Consider the following 18,873-nt stretch of genomic DNA (forward strand, 5'->3'; position numbering starts at 1 on the left):
AGGGATCAGTCCTAAAACTAGTGATCATTAATGACATTTGAGAATGATTATAAAACTTACAAATTATACCAAGTTGTGAAGAGTTGGAACACCTTAATTAAAGGATTAGAATGAAAAACAATCATTCACTAAACCCAGGGAGCAAGATGGTATCAGCAGAGCAATAGTGATATGTGAGGATTCTCTCAAGTCAGGGTCAATTCTCATTTTTTTCCTATCTTTTTTTCTGTGTAAATATGGTACACAAGAGGAAGAATAGGGATCTGTCTTACCATTTTGACCCTCCAACACTGGATTTTGGGCCAATAGAATCCTTTGTTGTCCCCAGTACTCAACATCTTTTCCTGGCAGCTATTAAAGAGATGCCAGGTGAGGTGAAGGAAGTGTTTTCTTCCAGCCATGAAGTTGATTTCACTCTCAAGGTACAGATGTCACATCACTGCATGTGAATTTTCTCCAGCACGGTGAGTCAGATGCCACTCCTCTGAATTTGGAAAGTTCTTGTGTGGAGGCATTCTGAGAGTGCACTGCTGAGAAGTGTGCTGAGATGAAGCTTGGAACAGATGCATGTGCCATGGAGCAGCATCTTTGCAACAGGACAATGAAGTATGGCTGGGAAAGGAGTGCAGGAGAGCAGAGAGAGCATGCCAGTAACCTAGGACAGTGTTACAGATCAAATTTGCTAGTTTGTTTATGAGTATGTCATGTCAGTGTTATGGATTTAAAATTGCAAAGCTTTATTATTCCTTTAAGGGAATATTATCAAAAAATACTCTCCTGTTTTGTAATCTTAGAGGATTCTGTTGAAGATGGCAAAGTAGCTAAGCCAGCAACAGCTATAACTTGAGAAAGTTTATAAAATTCCTCAGCATTGAATAATACAAATTCATAGTTTCATTAGTATGCTAAAAAAATAACAAAAATAAAATAAAATATTCATGCTCAAGCTCAAAGTTGTTGCCTCCTGCTCTTTGTCTTGTTTTTTAAATAATTCTTCATATTTATTTTTGTTTCTTTCATCTTTACTTTGCAATAAACTGGATCTACTTGGATAGATTAAAAGCTTATTAGGACTTACTTTGAGAAAAATATTTTCCCAGATTCATGTGATTTCAAAGGTTTTGCTAAGGCAATGGCATCTCAAATCCTCATATGAAGTTGTGCCATTACATGAAGGGGTTTGCCTTTGAATTGTAATTAATGACACTAAAGGGCTGATGTACTAAAAAAACATCTCCCACATTTTGTGTTTCTGGGGAAAACGTTTAGTACACTTCCTCTTTTGGAATTCTCACTCTCCACTTGGCATTAGGAGAAAGCAGAAGGAGTATGACTGAAAAAATAATAGTAGATCTGGTATTTACTATTTTATGGAATGAACAGAAGATGACCAGCATAATTTTCAATAAACAATGTAATGACATGAAAAGGTCCATATCTCACATATAGTACATTGAATAAATTAACATCTCAGATATAGCCATATAAAATACACAGATTATGAATAAGATTTGGGAAAACTATGGTAATGTTAATAGTAGTATATTTAAAAATTAATCCTAGATTTCTAAATAATTTAATTCAAAGGTTATTACCACTGCGAACTTCAATGCCACAGACATCAATTATAGGGCTTTCCTAAACTGTATTTTTGCATTTTGCTAGCAGAGACACAGGATGTCGCTCTACACCAACAAAAGAAACAAAGTCCATCTATTAAATCGCCCTTCTCCTTAGTTCTGCACCAATAATAGACCAGCAGGCATAGTTCTTTTTTTCATGGTTCTGATCTGACTATCTTTGGTTTGGTTTGGTTGGATTAAATCATTTCAGAGTTTAAAGGAATGAGGGTTGAAAAGCTTCTATATTTCATCACTTGAAAAACGATCTTCAGTATCTTCATATCTGCAGCAACCATGAGATTCACAAACAAACGCTGGATTCATAAATGGCGGACAATTGAGATGGTTTTATTTCTTTGTTTGAGAGCACTGGCTCTGGGACAGATTCGCTATTCTGTTTTAGAAGAGACGGAACAAGGTACGCCTATAGGAAACGTTGCAAATGATTTGGAGTTGGACGTTAGAAACCTACCCAATCGTAAGTTCCGGATGACCTATGAAACTAGCAAACAATACTTTGATGTAAATTTAAAGAGTGGTATGTTGATTGTTAAGCAGAAGATAGACAGGGAGGAGCTCTGCGGCAGCAGCGTTACTTGTTTGATAAAACTAGAGGCTGTTTTGGATTATCCTTTGGAACTATACCATGTAGAAATAGAGATAATAGATATAAATGACAATTCTCCTTATTTTCCCACAAATGAAAACATTTTAACAATATCTGAGTTAACACTGCCGGGAACACGTTTTCCACTAGAGAGCGCGGTTGACCCAGACGTCGGGACAAATTCTCTGAGCGCCTATCATCTTAGTTCACACTCCTTTTTTAACCTTGAAGCTATAATTATTGAAGGAAAAAGTAAATCTGTTGAACTGATATTGATTAAAACATTAGATCGAGAGCAGCAACCTATACACCAACTCACTTTGACAGCAGTGGATGGAGGGAATCCGGAAAGATCTAGAAAATTACACATTATAATTCAAGTCCAGGATGCTAATGATAACCCTCCATTATTTAATAGTAGTGAGTACAAGGTGAAAATGTCAGAAAATTCGCCGTTGGGAAGTTTGTTAATTAAACTTAATGCTACAGACTTAGATGAGGGAGTAAATGCAGAAGTTATGTATTCATTTACCAATTTAGTTTCATCTGATATAAAAAATCTTTTCAGTCTTGACCCAGACAATGGAGAAATTCGACTTCAAGGTGTCCTAGATTTTGAAGAAGGAAAAATGTATGAAATTCATATAGAGGCGAAAGACAAAGCTCCATCGTCAATGACAGGTCACTGCAAAGTATTGGTAGATATAATTGATCTCAATGATAATACTCCTGTAATAAAAGTTACTTCCTTTGCAAATTCAGTCAAAGAGGACGCCAAGCCTGGACATGTTATAGGTCTTTTCACAGTGGCTGATAAAGATTCTGGACCGAACGGTCAGGTGCGTTGTGAAATACCAATCAACATCCCATTCCAGATTGAACGTAAATTTCCAAACTATTATTCTTTGGTACTTCGGAAGCCTCTTGATCGTGAAGAAACTGCAGAGTACAACTTCAGCATCCTTGCAATAGATGGTGGATCTCCTCCTCTGTCCTCGGCTAAAGTCATTGTTCTAGTTGTTTCTGACGTAAATGATAATTCACCAACATTTTTAAAACCTAACTATGCAATCAATATTGCTGAAAACGACGTGACACGATCTTCCATTTTCAGAATCTCAGCTTTAGACCCTGATTCCGAAGAAAACGGTCAAGTCAGATATTCTATGCTAAATTGCATTATGGATGGCCTGTCTATTTCCAGTCCCTTATCTGTTCACAGTGACACAGGAGACATTTTTGCTCTTAAGTCGTTTGATTATGAAATAGTCCAGGTCTTTCAGTGCCGGATTGAAGCAAGAGATTCTGGATCTCCTTCCATGAGTAGTACTACGAACTTGACTGTATTTATCAAAGACAAAAATGACAACGCTCCCATAATTTCCCCTCTTTTCCCCAGCAGCGGCATGTCAGCCAATGTCCTGGTTCCTCGATCATACAATGTAGGTGACGTTGTGGCTAAAATACGAGCAGTGGACGCAGATTCTGGATACAATGCATGGCTGTCATACGAATTTAAGGATCCCCAAAGCTCATTATCTTTTAAAATTGGTCTTTACACGGGAGAAATTCGAGTTGCGCATCCTTTAGAGGCAACTGAAGGAAAACAAAGACTTGTTATTCTGGTGAAAGATCAAGGGACACCATCTCAGTCATCAACAGCGACCCTGGTTCTCTCTCTAGCCGAGTCTAGTCAGGTAGAAAAATCGGAGCATAATTTTGTTGCCACCAGTGAGAATTACCTCGCAAATCTTAATCTGTATTTAATTATCTCCATCGCTTCAATTTCAAGTATATTTTTATTTACGGCTATTCTTTACGCTGCCTTGAGGTATTCAACAGCTAGAAACGATACAAGTAGATTTTTGAAACCAGAATTATGTCTTAATGTAGGAAGAAAATTGGAATGTTCCCAAAGCAATCAATATCATTTGAGTGTTACTGTTGAATCTTCGACAAGTGACCCTATGTCTCCAAAACCACTTTCCCCTCATCAAAAATGGAATAATAAAAATAATGAAAAGTTATCTGGAGACTTCCTACAAATATGCAATACAACAGAATATGCTACAAAGACGTTTGATGAGGTAAGAATGGCAAAGTTTACTTGATATTTAATTACTGATTCCACATTCGTTTACATTTTATTTCAGGGCCGGGAAACCACATCTTTCTTTTTTTTGTTTCTTGTGAGGTGGAATTTGAAAGTTTATGCTTTTATCTTGTACATAAAAATGAATACATAACCCTTATAAATACCTATTTATCTGTGAACTTTAACACTAATACCACATTTTCAATGTATGTCGGGGAGGTGGGTATGAGGACTTTTTTTAAAATCTAGGTACAGATTAGAGACATGTGCATATGAGGGTTGGAGAAAATAACCTTTAGTTCTGTATGAAATATTTTGTAATTGACCGGCTTTGCACTGATGTCATCAGTGAGAGCCTCTTTGGAAATGGCAGACACTTATTCTTTGTAAACAAAATGGAAAGGGAAAGATGATTGCAGAAGCCGTCACCCAGCTCAGAGGCTACTCCATTTCCATGAATGCCATGCCTGAAGGCCTCTACAATCTTCTTCCCTTTTGCAGAATGAAAGTGGAATTGTCATTGGTGCTGTTGGCTTTCCATTGGAGAATAGAGCAGTTGCATCTGCTCCTGTTTCTGCTTCACAATCTATGGCTCCTATAGAAGCAAAGGTTTCCTTATAGCAGAGGAGTGAAGTCAGGGTCAAACAGATTGAACTACCAAGTAGATTCTTGCAAATTGCCTGTTACACTGAGGTAACTATGGATCTTCTCTGAAAATGTATGATGGATAAGTAAGTGCTCCATTCTGACTTTATAACTTTGAGGAATATAATCTCATTCATCTTCTTGTCTGTAATTGTTCTTGAAAAAATATGGATAATAAATCACATCCTTCTTCCATGCAGGCTGTAAGGTTGGCCTATATTAAAGATAGTATTGCTCTGAAAAGGAAAAAAAATCTTTGGAAATTCCCAGTGTCTGATAAACTTGAGAGCTGTTAACTTTCTCTTTATCGGCTATAGAACTTTTAGAATTTCTATACAGGCTTGCCATCTTTGATTAAATGTTATCTTCTTCCTAAAAAGAAACTTCCAGAAGGGGACCAATCTACTGCTGGTTTAACTAATGGAAATTGAAAGTAACTTCTGGAAGATTCAAAAGTTTTAGTTATGGAAAGGACCATGCTAATAGTGAAGTTTATATTGGAGGAAGTTGGACCTTTGTGGGTAATGAGGAATTTATTACATAATTTAGACACTTCTTTTTATAGTTCAAAAGTCAGATTGTCTTTGAATGTTCCCTTTGCTACCCACAAAAGGTTCAAGGCCTGAGAGCCAAGTTAAGTACATAACTCAATGTCAGGTTAAAGATAAAGGTAATGTTTATCTGTTTTGGGGATCCAAAGCAGTTCTCTAGTTTAATTCAGAAGAACTCTGTTAAATAGCTAGGTCTCTGACTAGGCTTGATCTTATTTTCCTTAGATTGTTTTGTCTTAAAACAGTTTAGTAACTATCCTTTTTTACCCTCTTTTTCATTGTATTCCATTTTTTTGTGATTTTGATGTATTTTGATACTACTATCTTCCCATTATTTGTGGTCCTACACTTTCTTTAGGACTGCTTGTTTTATTTTAGTTATTTTATTATATATTTGTTTTGTGTTTCTTCATTAAAATCTTATTACTTTCAAATTTTAAAATTAGGCAGAAATAAAATGATATAAAAATGATAATAGCATTCAAGCATGCTTGGAAGAGACGGAAAGGAACCTTAGTGACAGGCAGGATGAAGAAGGTTCATTGGTAGTACAGTAGACAGATACAAATGAGCAGGCTGGCTAGACTAAAGTCGTTTTTAGCTAAAATATTCTACGCTTCTAAGTTAGAACTGGCAAAACTTGCCATTCTATTCTACTTGCTGGATTACTGGGTGAGAAAAAGCACCTGCCATAACTTCCCACCAGATATTTTGGAAAGGGTTGGCAGATTTCTATGCCTCCAATCCTGCCTGGCAATTGGTAATTCCAAGTATCTATCTGATAAACATATTGGGGTAATTTTGTAAGACTGCTCATAAGTTAACCGACAAATACATACAAAGCAGTCTGCTCTGAAAATGTTTTCACCCAAATCTACCCACACACACACTTACACCTGCTGAAATGTGTGCAGATTATTTTCTTGAAAATTTACATGCATATGTTTGGAAATCCAAATCCATCCTCAATTACATCCCTGGGAAAGTGTGAGTAAGCTTGCAAGAAATTTTGTAAAAGTTTATTTCTGCACATAAATGCTGTTTTCATCACAGACATGCCTTTGAAAATTGACCCTTCATAACCACATTGGAGTGGATGCACTATTTGGGCCCTCAGAAAATAGTGCTTTGGGATGGTGCTGCAGAAGTATAGAGATAAAGTAGCTATATTAAACCTTTTTACATAATATTCTTCTGTACTTTGATTTCTCTCCCTTTAATGGCCGAAGGTAGAAGACTAATAGTAAAAATCAGCATTCCAACATCTGATTGTAAATTCTCACACAGCTTCAATGTATCTAAAAAGCCAAATACAGATAAAATGACTGAATTTAATTCTAACTGCAACTGAAAAGTCAAGCACAGGGGCCTGCATTCCACAACTTCTGAGCTGAGACAGGCACCACTACTGTTGCTTGTTGCTTGGTGAAATGAGATTTAAAAAAATCTCTGGACTTTCAGGATGTGAACTAGCAAAAAAAGCAGTACTCAGGATGAACTAATCACAGACTGTATGAAATACATTACCTTTTACCAAGTATACCAGCCATGTGAACAGTCAGAAGAGCAGTGAACACCATATTTGGGAAACAAAACACTGAAAACACTATGAAATCTGAAGTCCTTCCATTATTCTTTGGAGAATGTCATGTATTCACGAGCATATAGATGGCCATAAAAAAGTACCTATTAAGGTTTGGTTAACCTTTAAGATTCCATCAACATAGGGCAATTAAATATACATTCCAATTCCCCACCTTAAAGAAAAAGTTTCACGCTATCAAATAAAAATAATTTAACAGCTTATGAGTGATGTTTGTTCATTACTGACATTTATCATAACTATTATTGATGTGTAACATCTCTTGATAGGATACTCAGAAACAATTCCCTTACACACTACATCAGTAAAGACAACTAACAAAGAACTTTTAAGACTATTTGCCCATGTGGATTTTTTTAATGTTCATGTATTTGTGACTGTGGTGAATAAATATTTAGGAGGACTGAGTATTTTGAAAGCTATCCTGAAACAGAAAATATCAGCTCAGAAGACTGACTAGCAAATAGGCTATTATGAGCATATAAGGAGGCTTTTGGGGACAAGCCAATGTATTATGTAATGTATTATCAGCTTCAGTCACACACACACACACACTCACACTCACACACACGCACACACACACAACTGCTTCTTATAATGCAAATCCCCTCTGTCAATGAATTAACAAAATTCAAACCATGAATAACTTCTGGCATTCAAGACCAATATGGATTAAAATATAAAAGTACACCTTTTTTCCTCATCTAGAATATCTTTATTATTCATCATTGAATAACAACTGCCCTACACATGAAGGTAGAGCATTGGCAGTACCCTGTCAAAACACAGGTTTCTCTTCCATGTATCATTCAAAACTCAATCTCTTCATTGTTGTCATGGCCTCACAACTCAGAACATTCTATAACACCTTAACATAAGCAGTGACGGTAGAGTAATATAATGACAACAAACACCAAAATGGCCCATCCAGCCTGCCACATTGAGATTCATATACAAGTTCCCGTATTCATGTACAAATTCCCATATGCAACTAATACCATGTTCCCTTTCTCCCATGTCTTTTACTTGAACTCACAGCCCTTTTCCTATCACTGTACTTCACACATCTGTCCCAAGCCTGTGCAAAATCTGCTATAATGAAAGCTTCCACTATATCCGCTAGAAGACCATTTCAATACTTGTCATCTTCAAATTAGCTTCTTACAAAACCAGCATATAAGCCAACAGCCAGAGTCCTTTCTTGTTCTTATTTTTGCATTTTGAAATTCCCACCACCAAGGTTAGTGATGCAGTCTCCTTATTCTCACTGAAGTTTGTGTTTTAACCTCCATGGAGGTTACACCCACCTTTTTGGAAGCCTAATGCTATGGTACCATTGCTCTATGAAGTTTTACTCCAGTGCTTTCTTGGAAGTCCAATGCAATCTTACACAGACACAGGCAGATGGCTCCTCTTCACAAAAGTGGAAGGGAAGAGGAAAGTGAGAACTACAACCCAGTTAGTCTGACCTTAATGGCAAGTACATTAATGGAATCACTGCTAAAACAAAGGATGGTGAAATTTCTGGACTCCAATAGATTATAGGATCTGAGGCAGCATGGTTTTACCAGATGTAAGTCTTGACAGATGAATCTAATCAAATTTCTTTGACTGGTAACCAGAAAGTTTGATCAGAGGAAGGTAATATACTTGGAATTCAGAAAGGCCTTTGATACAGTTCTGCATAGATAACATAAACAGAGTGCTCTAGGATCCTAAAGTGACTTACTGGATTACAAACTGGTTGAGTGGGAGGCAACAAAAGGTAGTGGTAAATGGGTTCACTTCAAGAATATGGGTTTATCAGTGGTGTGCTGCAGGGATTGATCCTTGGTCCAGTTTTGCTCAGCATTTTTGTTAATGATATTGCAGAAGAGAATGCATTCTTGAAGAACAATTCATGCTTACAGCAGTGAATATACATTTGAAGGAGATGTAACATTTACATCTAGCTATTGCTTCATGGGTGCTCATCAACCAATTTAATATCTACAGTGTTTGCACTAAAAGATGGGTATAACAACATGAAAACATAAGAAATTGCCATATTGGGTCAGACCAAGGGTCCATCATGCCCAGAATCCTGTTTCCAACAGTGGCCAATTCAGGCTACAAGTACCTGGCAAGCACCCAAACACTAATTAGATCCCATGCTACTGATGCCAGTAATAGCAGTGGCTATTTTCTAAGTCAGCTTGATTAATAGCAGGTAATGGACTTCACCTCCAAGAACTTATCCAAACCGTTTTAAACCCAGCTACTTTCCATGATTTCTGAAATTAGACAGGGGTCCTCTAATAGTGCTTCACAATTTAATACTTGTGCAATATGCATGCAATCACTTCTCAGGTGGAAAGACAGGTAAAACAGTTTTTTTAAATTGTATATTTGAATGTAAATTCCAATGAAAAATGCAATCCATATGAAAAAAATTTGAAATCTAATCTATATGTTTACAAGATATCAACTTTACTGCATGAATGTCAGCATATTCAGTTATGAAATGGCTTTTCCTCTAAAAAGCTTACTAAACCTGAGTGATATGGCCTATTTTAGTTGAAATGCACTTACCAAGGAAATACAAAAGTGATCATCCATCCTCCTTCAATGAACAATGGCAACAACTAAAACAACATATCTGCTAATATGACAGCTAATTATTTCTTCAATAGTTGGGGGTGTCTCATGGAAGCCTCATTTATTTAGCTATGGTGTATGGTAGTCAAATTATTGTTGAATTAACTGACCTAGAAGATCTAGAGAACATAGGATATCACTGTTTTGATGGACTGAAATGAAAGTTCAACATCAGTAAAATCACAAGTAGAATAGCAAAGTGAAACTTTAACAAAATATGATAGTGTAATAAAAAGAATTTAGCAAATAAGTTTGTCTACTGGTTGTGTCATATTCCTTATCAACACAAATATCCTGTAAAAGTTAACTCCATATTCTAAGACCATCTACCTCTAGAGATTTAAGACCCATTTAAGATCCATTTTACAATTAGCATTTTAAAGTTGTGTATTAGTGTCTTCACAATGACTATTTGCATTTAAAATGATGGTTTGTTTTAAAATCTATGGCATCAAAGCAAAATATGATTAATTGATATGTTTATAAATGTCTTTCTTTTTGCTTTATTTATAAACTTTAGATTTCCCTTAAGAGAATATTATCAACCAGCACTGTTTACTTTTGCTGTGTAAAATGGCAAAGCAGCTAATTCTAAGACAAAAGAAACATTAATGATTTGCTAACTGTTATAATAACTCACCTTACCCAATGATACATTTTCATTAACTTGCATTAGTTTGCAAACATTGCAGGAAGGAGGAAATAATATAACAAGGTTCATGTATAAACTTTTTAATTAAAACCACCCAATGTATTTTCAGCATTCATTCCCTTCTTCTGCTGGTTTTTAATTAAAGCAAATTATCTACTTTGGTCTCTATCCTTTTTACTGCTTACTGTGATGGATCTGCAGCATGCATATGGTTGGCCTAAGACAACAAAATAGATAATGTGTGTCAGGGATCACTTGCATGCACAATCTGTTTAGGCCTGCTTCCAGAATAAGCTTCCTAACAGACTTAAAGCTGATTTCAAAGTTCTGTTGCCAAAGCTGTGACATCTCAGATCTATGGGTGAAACATGTGGGTGTCCGCCCTTCTCTCATAGTCATCATCAATGCTTAACGTCTCACGTTTTATTTCCTCTTCTGGAATCCTACTTCCTAACTTGATGTTAGCAGGTTGTAGAACGAACAAAGTTGAAGAAATTTAGATCAGTATAAATGTTATTTCTTATTTTGTTTTCATTGATCTCTATTTTCATAGCGCCAAGTGAGTTATTAAAGTATATGTAACACATGATGTTTAAAAATAAACTGTTACGCAATTTTATAGCTGAGAACGGAGCTTCTCTTTTGAATAATGCATTCGTTTAAAAAAAATCGGTTTAATTTTGGATACGGAGAAAACTATAGTGAGAAACCGGTTAGGCTTCATTAACTTCAATACACAACAGACCTCACGTTGATATCCTGACCTGTAGGTTTGCACTTGGCTAATGGAGACACAAGGTGTCGCCACAGACTAACAAGTTGCTAAATCGAGACCACTAGACCTTCAGGCACAGTTCTCTGGGATCTGATTGCGTTTCAGGGTGGAACATTATTTTTCGTAGATTTACTCATATTATATTTTAAAGGAATGAGATTCGGGAATGACGATTTTATTGAGGCATCCACATTTCATCATCTACTAATGCTGAAACCCTGTCTTGACTCTTTACGTCTCTGTACCCAAATATGAATTTCACAGACAAAGGCTGGATTCATAAATGGCGGACACCTTGGATGATTTTGTTTCTTTGTTTGAGAGCACTGGCTCTGGGACAGATTCGCTACTCCGTTTTAGAAGAAAGGGACCAGGGCACGCCTATTGGAAACGTTGCAAATGATTTGGGATTGGACGTTAGAAACCTACCTAATCGTAAGTTCCGGATGACCTATGAAACTAGCAAACAATACTTTGATGTAAATTTAAAGAGTGGTATGTTGATTGTTAAGCAGAAGATAGACAGGGAGGAGCTCTGCGGCAGCAGCGTTACTTGTTTCATAAAACTAGAGGCTGTTTTGGATTATCCGTTGGAACTATACCATGTAGAAATAGAGATAATAGATATAAATGACAATTCTCCTTATTTTCCTGTAAGTACAATGAGTTTACTAATACCTGAAACGACATTCCTTTCAACTCACTTTCCACTGGAGAGCGCTTTTGACCCGGATGTTGGTACAAACGCTTTGAGATCCTATCATCTTAGTTCAAATATTTATTTTAACCTTGAAGCTCAAATCATAGAAGGAAAAAGCAAATCTGTGGAACTTGTACTGATAAAAGCATTAGATCGAGAAAAACAGCCTGTATACCAAATGACACTAACAGCAGTGGATGGGGGGAATCCAGAGAGAGCTGGTAAAATGCAAATTGTAATTCAAATCCAAGATGCCAATGATAACCCTCCTGTATTTAATAGTACCGAATACAAGGTGAAAATAGCAGAAAATTCTCCAGTGGGGAGTTTGCTAATTAAACTTATTGCCATAGACTTAGATGAGGGTGTAAATGCAGAAGTTATGTATTCATTTAGCAATTTAGTTTCAGCAGATACAAAGCAACTGTTCAGTATTGACTCAAACAATGGTGAAATTCGAGTTCAGGGTGATCTAGATTTTGAAGAAAGAAATACTTATGAAATTTATGTAGTGGCTAAGGACAAAGGTTCCTTATCAATGACAGGGCATTGTAAAGTACTGGTAGAAATAATTGATGTTAATGATAACGTACCTGAAATAAGAGTTACTTCGCTTGCAAATTCAGTCAAAGAAGATGCCAAGCCTGGGCTTGTAATAGCTCTCTTCACGGTAATTGACAAGGATTCTGGACTGAATGGCCAGGTGCGTTGTGAAGTCCCCTTAAACCTCCCTTTTCAGTTGGAGTCAAAATTCCAGAACTACTATGCCTTGGTTCTCCAGAAGTCTCTTGACCGTGAAGTAGTTGCAGAATACAACCTTACCATCCTTGCATCAGATAGAGGCGACCCACCTCTATCTAGTATTAAAGCCATTGTTTTGGTAGTTTCTGATGTGAACGATAATTCACCAAGGTTTTCAGAACCCATGTACGCCATCAGCATTCATGAAAACGAAGTGCCTGGATCTTCCATTTTCCAAGTCTCAGCTCTAGACCCCGATTCCAACGAAAATGCTCGAGTGAGATATTCCATTTTAGAAAACCTTGTGGATGGCGTGTCTGTTTCCAGTCTCTTGTCCATTCACGCTGATTCAGGTCATGTATTTGCTCTGCAATCATTTGATTATGAAAAAACGCAAGTATTTCAAGTTTGGATTGAAGCAAGAGATTCTGGTTCTCCTTCATTGAACAGTAATACCAGCGTGACTATATTTATCAAAGATGAAAATGATAACCCTCCCACGATTTTGCCTTATTTTTCCAACAGTGACATGTCAGCAGGGAAATTATTAGTTTCTAGATCATCAAACACAGGTGGCGTTGTGGCTAAAATACGAGCAGTGGACGGCGATTCTGGATACAATGCATGGCTGTCCTACGAATTAAAAGAGCCCGAAAGTTCATCATTTTTCAGAATTGATCTTTATACCGGAGAAATTAGAATTATACGTCCTATGGAAGCGACAAATATAGAGCAACAAAGACTTGTTGTTCTGGTGAAAGATCATGGTCAGCCACCTTTGTCAACAACAGAGACCCTGGAGATCTCAATAGTGGAGACTAATCAAGAAGTAAAATCGGATTATAGGCATGTTCCTCTGAGGGGGAATTACCTCACAAATTTGAATGTTTATTTAATTATCTCAATCGCTTCTATTTCAAGTATGTTTTTATTCGGTTTTGTTCTTTTTGTTTCTTTGAGATATTTGAAAGCTAGAAAAGATATTTGTAGATTTGTAAAACCAGAAGTACCTTCTGATGTAGGAGGGGGCTGGTCATACGCCCAAACTAAACAATACAATCTGTATTTAACTGCTGAATCTTCCATTAATGACTCCATGATTCGTAAATCACTTTCCCCCGACCAAGCAGGGAATACCAATGAAAATAATGGCGTGGCAACTGGAGACCTCTTACAGATATGCAGTGCAACTCAAAATGCTATGAAGTCGCTTGGTGAGGTAAGTAGTGAAATCTTTTCTTGATATTAAATTATTACAATTTCCATTTTCTCTGTCTTTCTTTTTTGGTATTCTCTATTCCTCCATCAGCCTTTTAGTAGTTTCTATGTATATTTTTACATTCCTAGTGCATTTAGTAGTTTCTATGTATATTTTTACATTCCTAGTGCATTTTCTGCTCATAAAAGGTATTGCATTGACAGCATTGCAAACCATTCAAGAGCAGAGCAGGACAACATAGGCAGTGATAGTGAAAGATTCTACACATTGCCTTGATAATATTGTGCCCTACTCTAAAGTGATCACTTTTAACAATGAGCCTGCCTTGATGATGATGATGAGCCCTACTCTAATGTGATCACTTTTAACACCTTAATTTAAGGGCCTATTTATCAAGCTGCACTAACTCATCTGTGACCGGTAAAACATTGTGACAAAAATTAAAATAATTCATGGAACTTGCAAATTCTGTAAGCTATTTACTGGTTCTCAAACCTGGCACAATGCAGGTTTGCAAATAATATGCTTTGTATACAAATAAATGCAAAACACAACCTATTGCCATGCAAATGAATAGAGTAGCATGTAAAAAAAAAAAATCCATGTGTGCTGTGCTACTCTTGGGTACCATGTTTTTAACTTTCCTCTGGAAATGTTCAGGCACATTCTGATGCAAGCAAGATTGGAATTAAAATGAACTGACAGCCCCCCCCCCCCCAAAAAAAAAATCACCCCCACATTTGAGTGTTTCAAAAATACCTGGGAGCCTAGTAGGATCCTCCCCAACCTCCTTCTGCATCTAGCCCATTTTAAAATTTAAAATAACTAACAAGCCCCTTTAGGTCCCACCCCCAGATACAATTTCCGACTTCCTTGACAAAAAATGGCTTCTTCCAGCCCCCCCCCCCAAAAAAAAACCATACTTGAAATCTTAGTGGTCTAATGGGGGCAGGAGAGACCTACACTCACTTCTGTCCTTCTGGATCCATTTTTCAAAATGGTATAGGCTGTCTCCTGGAGCTCCTTTGCCCCTCTTTCACATGATTGCCCTCATTAGACCACCAGGATTTCAAGTAAGCTTTGGGGTGGGATCCGGAGTGTGGAAGGAGGGATCTAAGGGGCAATTTTGTCAAGAAAGAAGTTCTTCTTAACTGGTAGGCAGGGCTTAATGGAACTTACTACTCATTTTTATTTCTAAAATGAGTCCAGGTTTGGAAGAGGGTTTGGAAAATTACAGTCCCTGTAGACTCCCAGAGATTTCTGCAAAAACTTCACTCTTTGTGGGGGGGGGGGGGGGTTCCTGGGCCTATGCAGCCCCAAGAAGGGAGGGATGGGGGTCCACAATAATACATTGCCAGGGAAGATAATGTGCTGAGTTTCCAGCTGCAGTAACATTCAGAAAACTGCAGCAAAATTCATTAAACTGCAGTACTCAGTAGCACAATTTAGTAAATTCCACAGTAGTTTCCCCTGCAGTACAAATATTGCACTTTTGTAGATAAATAGGTCCCTTAGTCTGCGCAATGTTTTTTCTTTCTGCTGAGATGCCCAACACTGGTACCAGTTAATATCAAACTGTGATGGTGGTTTTAGTGGTGTGTCCTTGACAACTTTTCAAATTTTCTCATCTTCCAGGCAGGAGGTAGAAAGGAACGATTTTGTGGTTTAAGCATCTGTTGTGGCTCATCCCTGCCTCCACCTAAAATACCACTTTTCCCAAAAATCTTCAGCAGTTATACCTCAAGTGAATATCCAAATAAAAGTCACTTTCACTCTAGTATGTTAAACTAGAGCAAGAATAAGAACTGTAGACAGATGTAAGATAGTTTTAAATTTGGTGAGCTAATTTCAGATCCAAGGAGAATCTTCTATTCCTCAATTTGGAGAGAATATAATGTCAATTATAACTGGTTCACTTATTTGCAGTATATTAATTTACTAATTTGCAATTAACCAATGGGTTTAGTCCACTTGTTCCAAGCACTCTAAGACTATTGCAAAAAATATAAGAGCATAAGTGGGTAATTAACAGTATACCCTTCATGAGGTTAGCTGTACATGCACTTTTGATTATGTCAGTCAGTCATATAGTCATATAATAAAAGTAACTATTTCTTTGCAAAGAAAAATGTATATATTTGCATGTAAGAAGCATTATGAATTAAAGTTCATATTGTATATTTACTTTATAGTGAGTTCCTTATGTCTCCAATATATATATTTATTTCAGTTGAGATTCTAGAGTTGGATTTCCAAAGCATCTCTGAATAAGTGTCTCTTTTTGAATGTGCAGGTCCATAATAACACATAATATTCCTGATGTCTGATCTATATCACAAATTTCTGTTTGTGATTTATATCAGACATCAGGAATATAATGTGTTATTATGGACTTGCAGGTAATGGGATTATAGCTAAGAATACACTTTCCATTTTGGATTGCTTGTGAACTGCATAAGGGGATGTTTAAAATATAAACAATGTTCCATTAAAGTCACTAGGGAAAGCAATACATCCTATTTTGGACTCTAACATTGAGGTTTTCTATCCAAGCAAATGAAACCTTCAGGCAGGCATCAGCAGCAAAGGGAACAGCACTGTAAGACACCAAGAATGAGGAAAAGTGGCATGAACAACCAAAGGGATACAACATAATGAACAATATCATTTATTTCTTTAATTTATTTATAGTCTATCTTTCAGGAACTTCAAAGCAATTACATTCAGGCACTGTAGGTATTTCACTATCCCCAGAGGGCTTACAATTTATTAGAAAAATCCTTAGTAAATCAGGCCCTAAGTTTGTACCTGAGGCTAGATATTCAGGAGAACTTATCTGGATAAGTATTTCACTGAATATCTGAGAAAAGGTATTCAGATAACTTTAGGCTGCTGTTCTGTATGGACAGACTTGTCTACACAAATGTAGCCAGGAAATGGTCAATTTGGCACTATCCAGTCTGTCTTTGCCATGCCTCCAGTCCCACCCACTATTTTGTCCTGGTAACTTTGTCAGCACAAAATTGAGGACAACATTCCCTGGACAAAGGGGGGGGGGATATATTTGAAGTGAAAGATTTATGAAGGCAAAAGTTGACTTTACAGCATAAATCTTTTGAATATAAACTTCAGAGAAGTTGATATTCAGTGCCACTTGGCTGGACAAGGTTGGAATAATTCAGTTAAGTGGCTTATTTTGAATATTTGACTGAATTGAGCAGCTGTCTCTTAGCTGGAGAACTATTTATCATGATCACCGTGAGTGGGATAAAGCCTTTCAAACAATGATAAGAACTCTCCAAGGCTTTGTGAAAGGAGTAAAGTCAAACAGTGTCATGAGCATACCAAGAAACTAAAAAATCAACACCAAGAGTAGCATGAACACCCCAAGACACTGTTAGAGAGGCAAAGCATCACAAATAGAACAATCCAAGGCACCATGAGAAGGGCGATGTGGCACCAACATTGACATGAATACCCCAAAGTACTGAGAGAAATATAAAGCAGCACAAACAGTGGCATGAACACCCAAGGCACCAAAAGAGTGGCAAAGCAGTTGAGAGATATAAATATCTTGATGCATCTTGAGAGTGGCCAAGCAAACCATCAGTGAGAGGAACACCCCATGGCACTGTGAAAGGGACAAAGCAGAATGAACAGTGTCCTGAAAAGCCAAAGACACCATGAATGGGATAAAGCAGTGCCTACAATGGCAGGAATGCTCAAAGATACCATCATAGAGGAAAAGCAGCACCAACAATGGCAAGAAAGCCTAGGACACCATAAAAGGAGCAAAGCAACACTAACAGTGGCATGAACATCCCAAACAACTGAAAAAGGAGCAAAGCGTACCAACAGTAGCATAAACACATCAAGGTACTATGAGAGGAGCAAAGCAGCACCAGTAGTGATAGGAATAACCCAAGGCACTGTGAAAAGGGCAAATCAGCATTAATAATAACAGGAGCATTCCAAAGCACTGAGGGGAAAAGCACTGAAGGGCAAAGCATTACTAATGGTGACCCAAAGCCAGAGGGTCAGTCTTCAGTCTTTGGGTCTGTGTATAGTGGTAAAAGACTAACTGAACTATCTAGTTGCTAAAATGGTGAACTTATTATCCCTGGACAGGGCAAAGCCAGAGGACTCTAAAGTAGGTCTGTAGCAGTCCTGACATACAAATTGGTCTTTGGGTCTGGATATAGGGGTGAAAGACTAATTGAACCATCTAGTAGCTGAAAGATGGTGAACTTACTATCTCTGGGCAGGGAAAGCCAGAAGAATCTCTTGAGAAAGTCTGTAATGGTTTTGACATGCAAATTGGTCATCAGGCCTAGGCCTGGAACAAAAGACTACATGAATTATCTAGTAGCTAAAGGATCATGAACTTACTATTCATGGGTAGGGTGAAGGAAAAGGAATCTTTGGAGAAAGGTCCATAGGGTCCTGATCTGCAACTCAGTCACTGGATCTGGATGTAGGAGAGAAAGACTAATTGAACTATCTATTAGCTGAAAGATGGTATACTTACTATCCTTTGGAAGGGGAAAGACAGAGGGAATCTCTGGAGAAGATCCATAGCAACCATACTGTGCAAATCAGTCATCAGGTCTGGGTATAGGGCAAAAGACTAATCAAACCATCTAGTATGAGAGAGATGATGGACTTACTATCCCTGGGCAGAGTAAAGTCAGAGGAAATCTCTGGAGGCAGCCTATAGCAGTTCTAATGTAGATTCGTTATTGTTAATGTTTAGAATGGGGAATGGGTTCCCCAGAGTTCCAGTCTCCCCTGAAAGCAATGAATGAGGAGCAGGGTAAAAGGAGTTAATTTTTATGCGTCATGAGTTTTTTTTTTTTTCGGATGACTCCTTAGTTCAGTGGCAATGAAGCAATTAAAATCAAATCATGCGTCCAGTTTTCCCATTCTGATTCAAAGGAATGCACATCCCAAAACTTGTATTTTGAGAAGGGTATCCTAAAACCAACGCAGGCGGACAATCTCTAACTAATGAAAATATTAGTCACTC

The 18,873-nt window shown here is 37.3% G+C and overlaps 1 protein-coding gene across 1 annotated transcript; it reads left to right on the forward strand.

The window, feature by feature from the left end:
• Positions 1-1,798: 1,798 nt before the first annotated feature.
• Positions 1,799-16,502, forward strand: LOC115080059. Its single transcript, XM_029584087.1, is given in 5 exon segments — positions 1,799-4,316; positions 4,876-4,957; positions 11,452-13,474; positions 13,589-13,847; positions 16,401-16,502. Coding segments are annotated over 5 exon segments (4,866 nt in total). The 5' UTR covers positions 1,799-1,916.
• The last annotated feature ends 2,371 nt before the right edge of the window (positions 16,503-18,873 follow it).

This window comes from Rhinatrema bivittatum, chromosome 18 (genome assembly GCF_901001135.1).
Source record: "Rhinatrema bivittatum chromosome 18, aRhiBiv1.1, whole genome shotgun sequence".
In the NCBI taxonomy this organism is placed as follows: Eukaryota; Metazoa; Chordata; class Amphibia; order Gymnophiona; family Rhinatrematidae; genus Rhinatrema; species Rhinatrema bivittatum.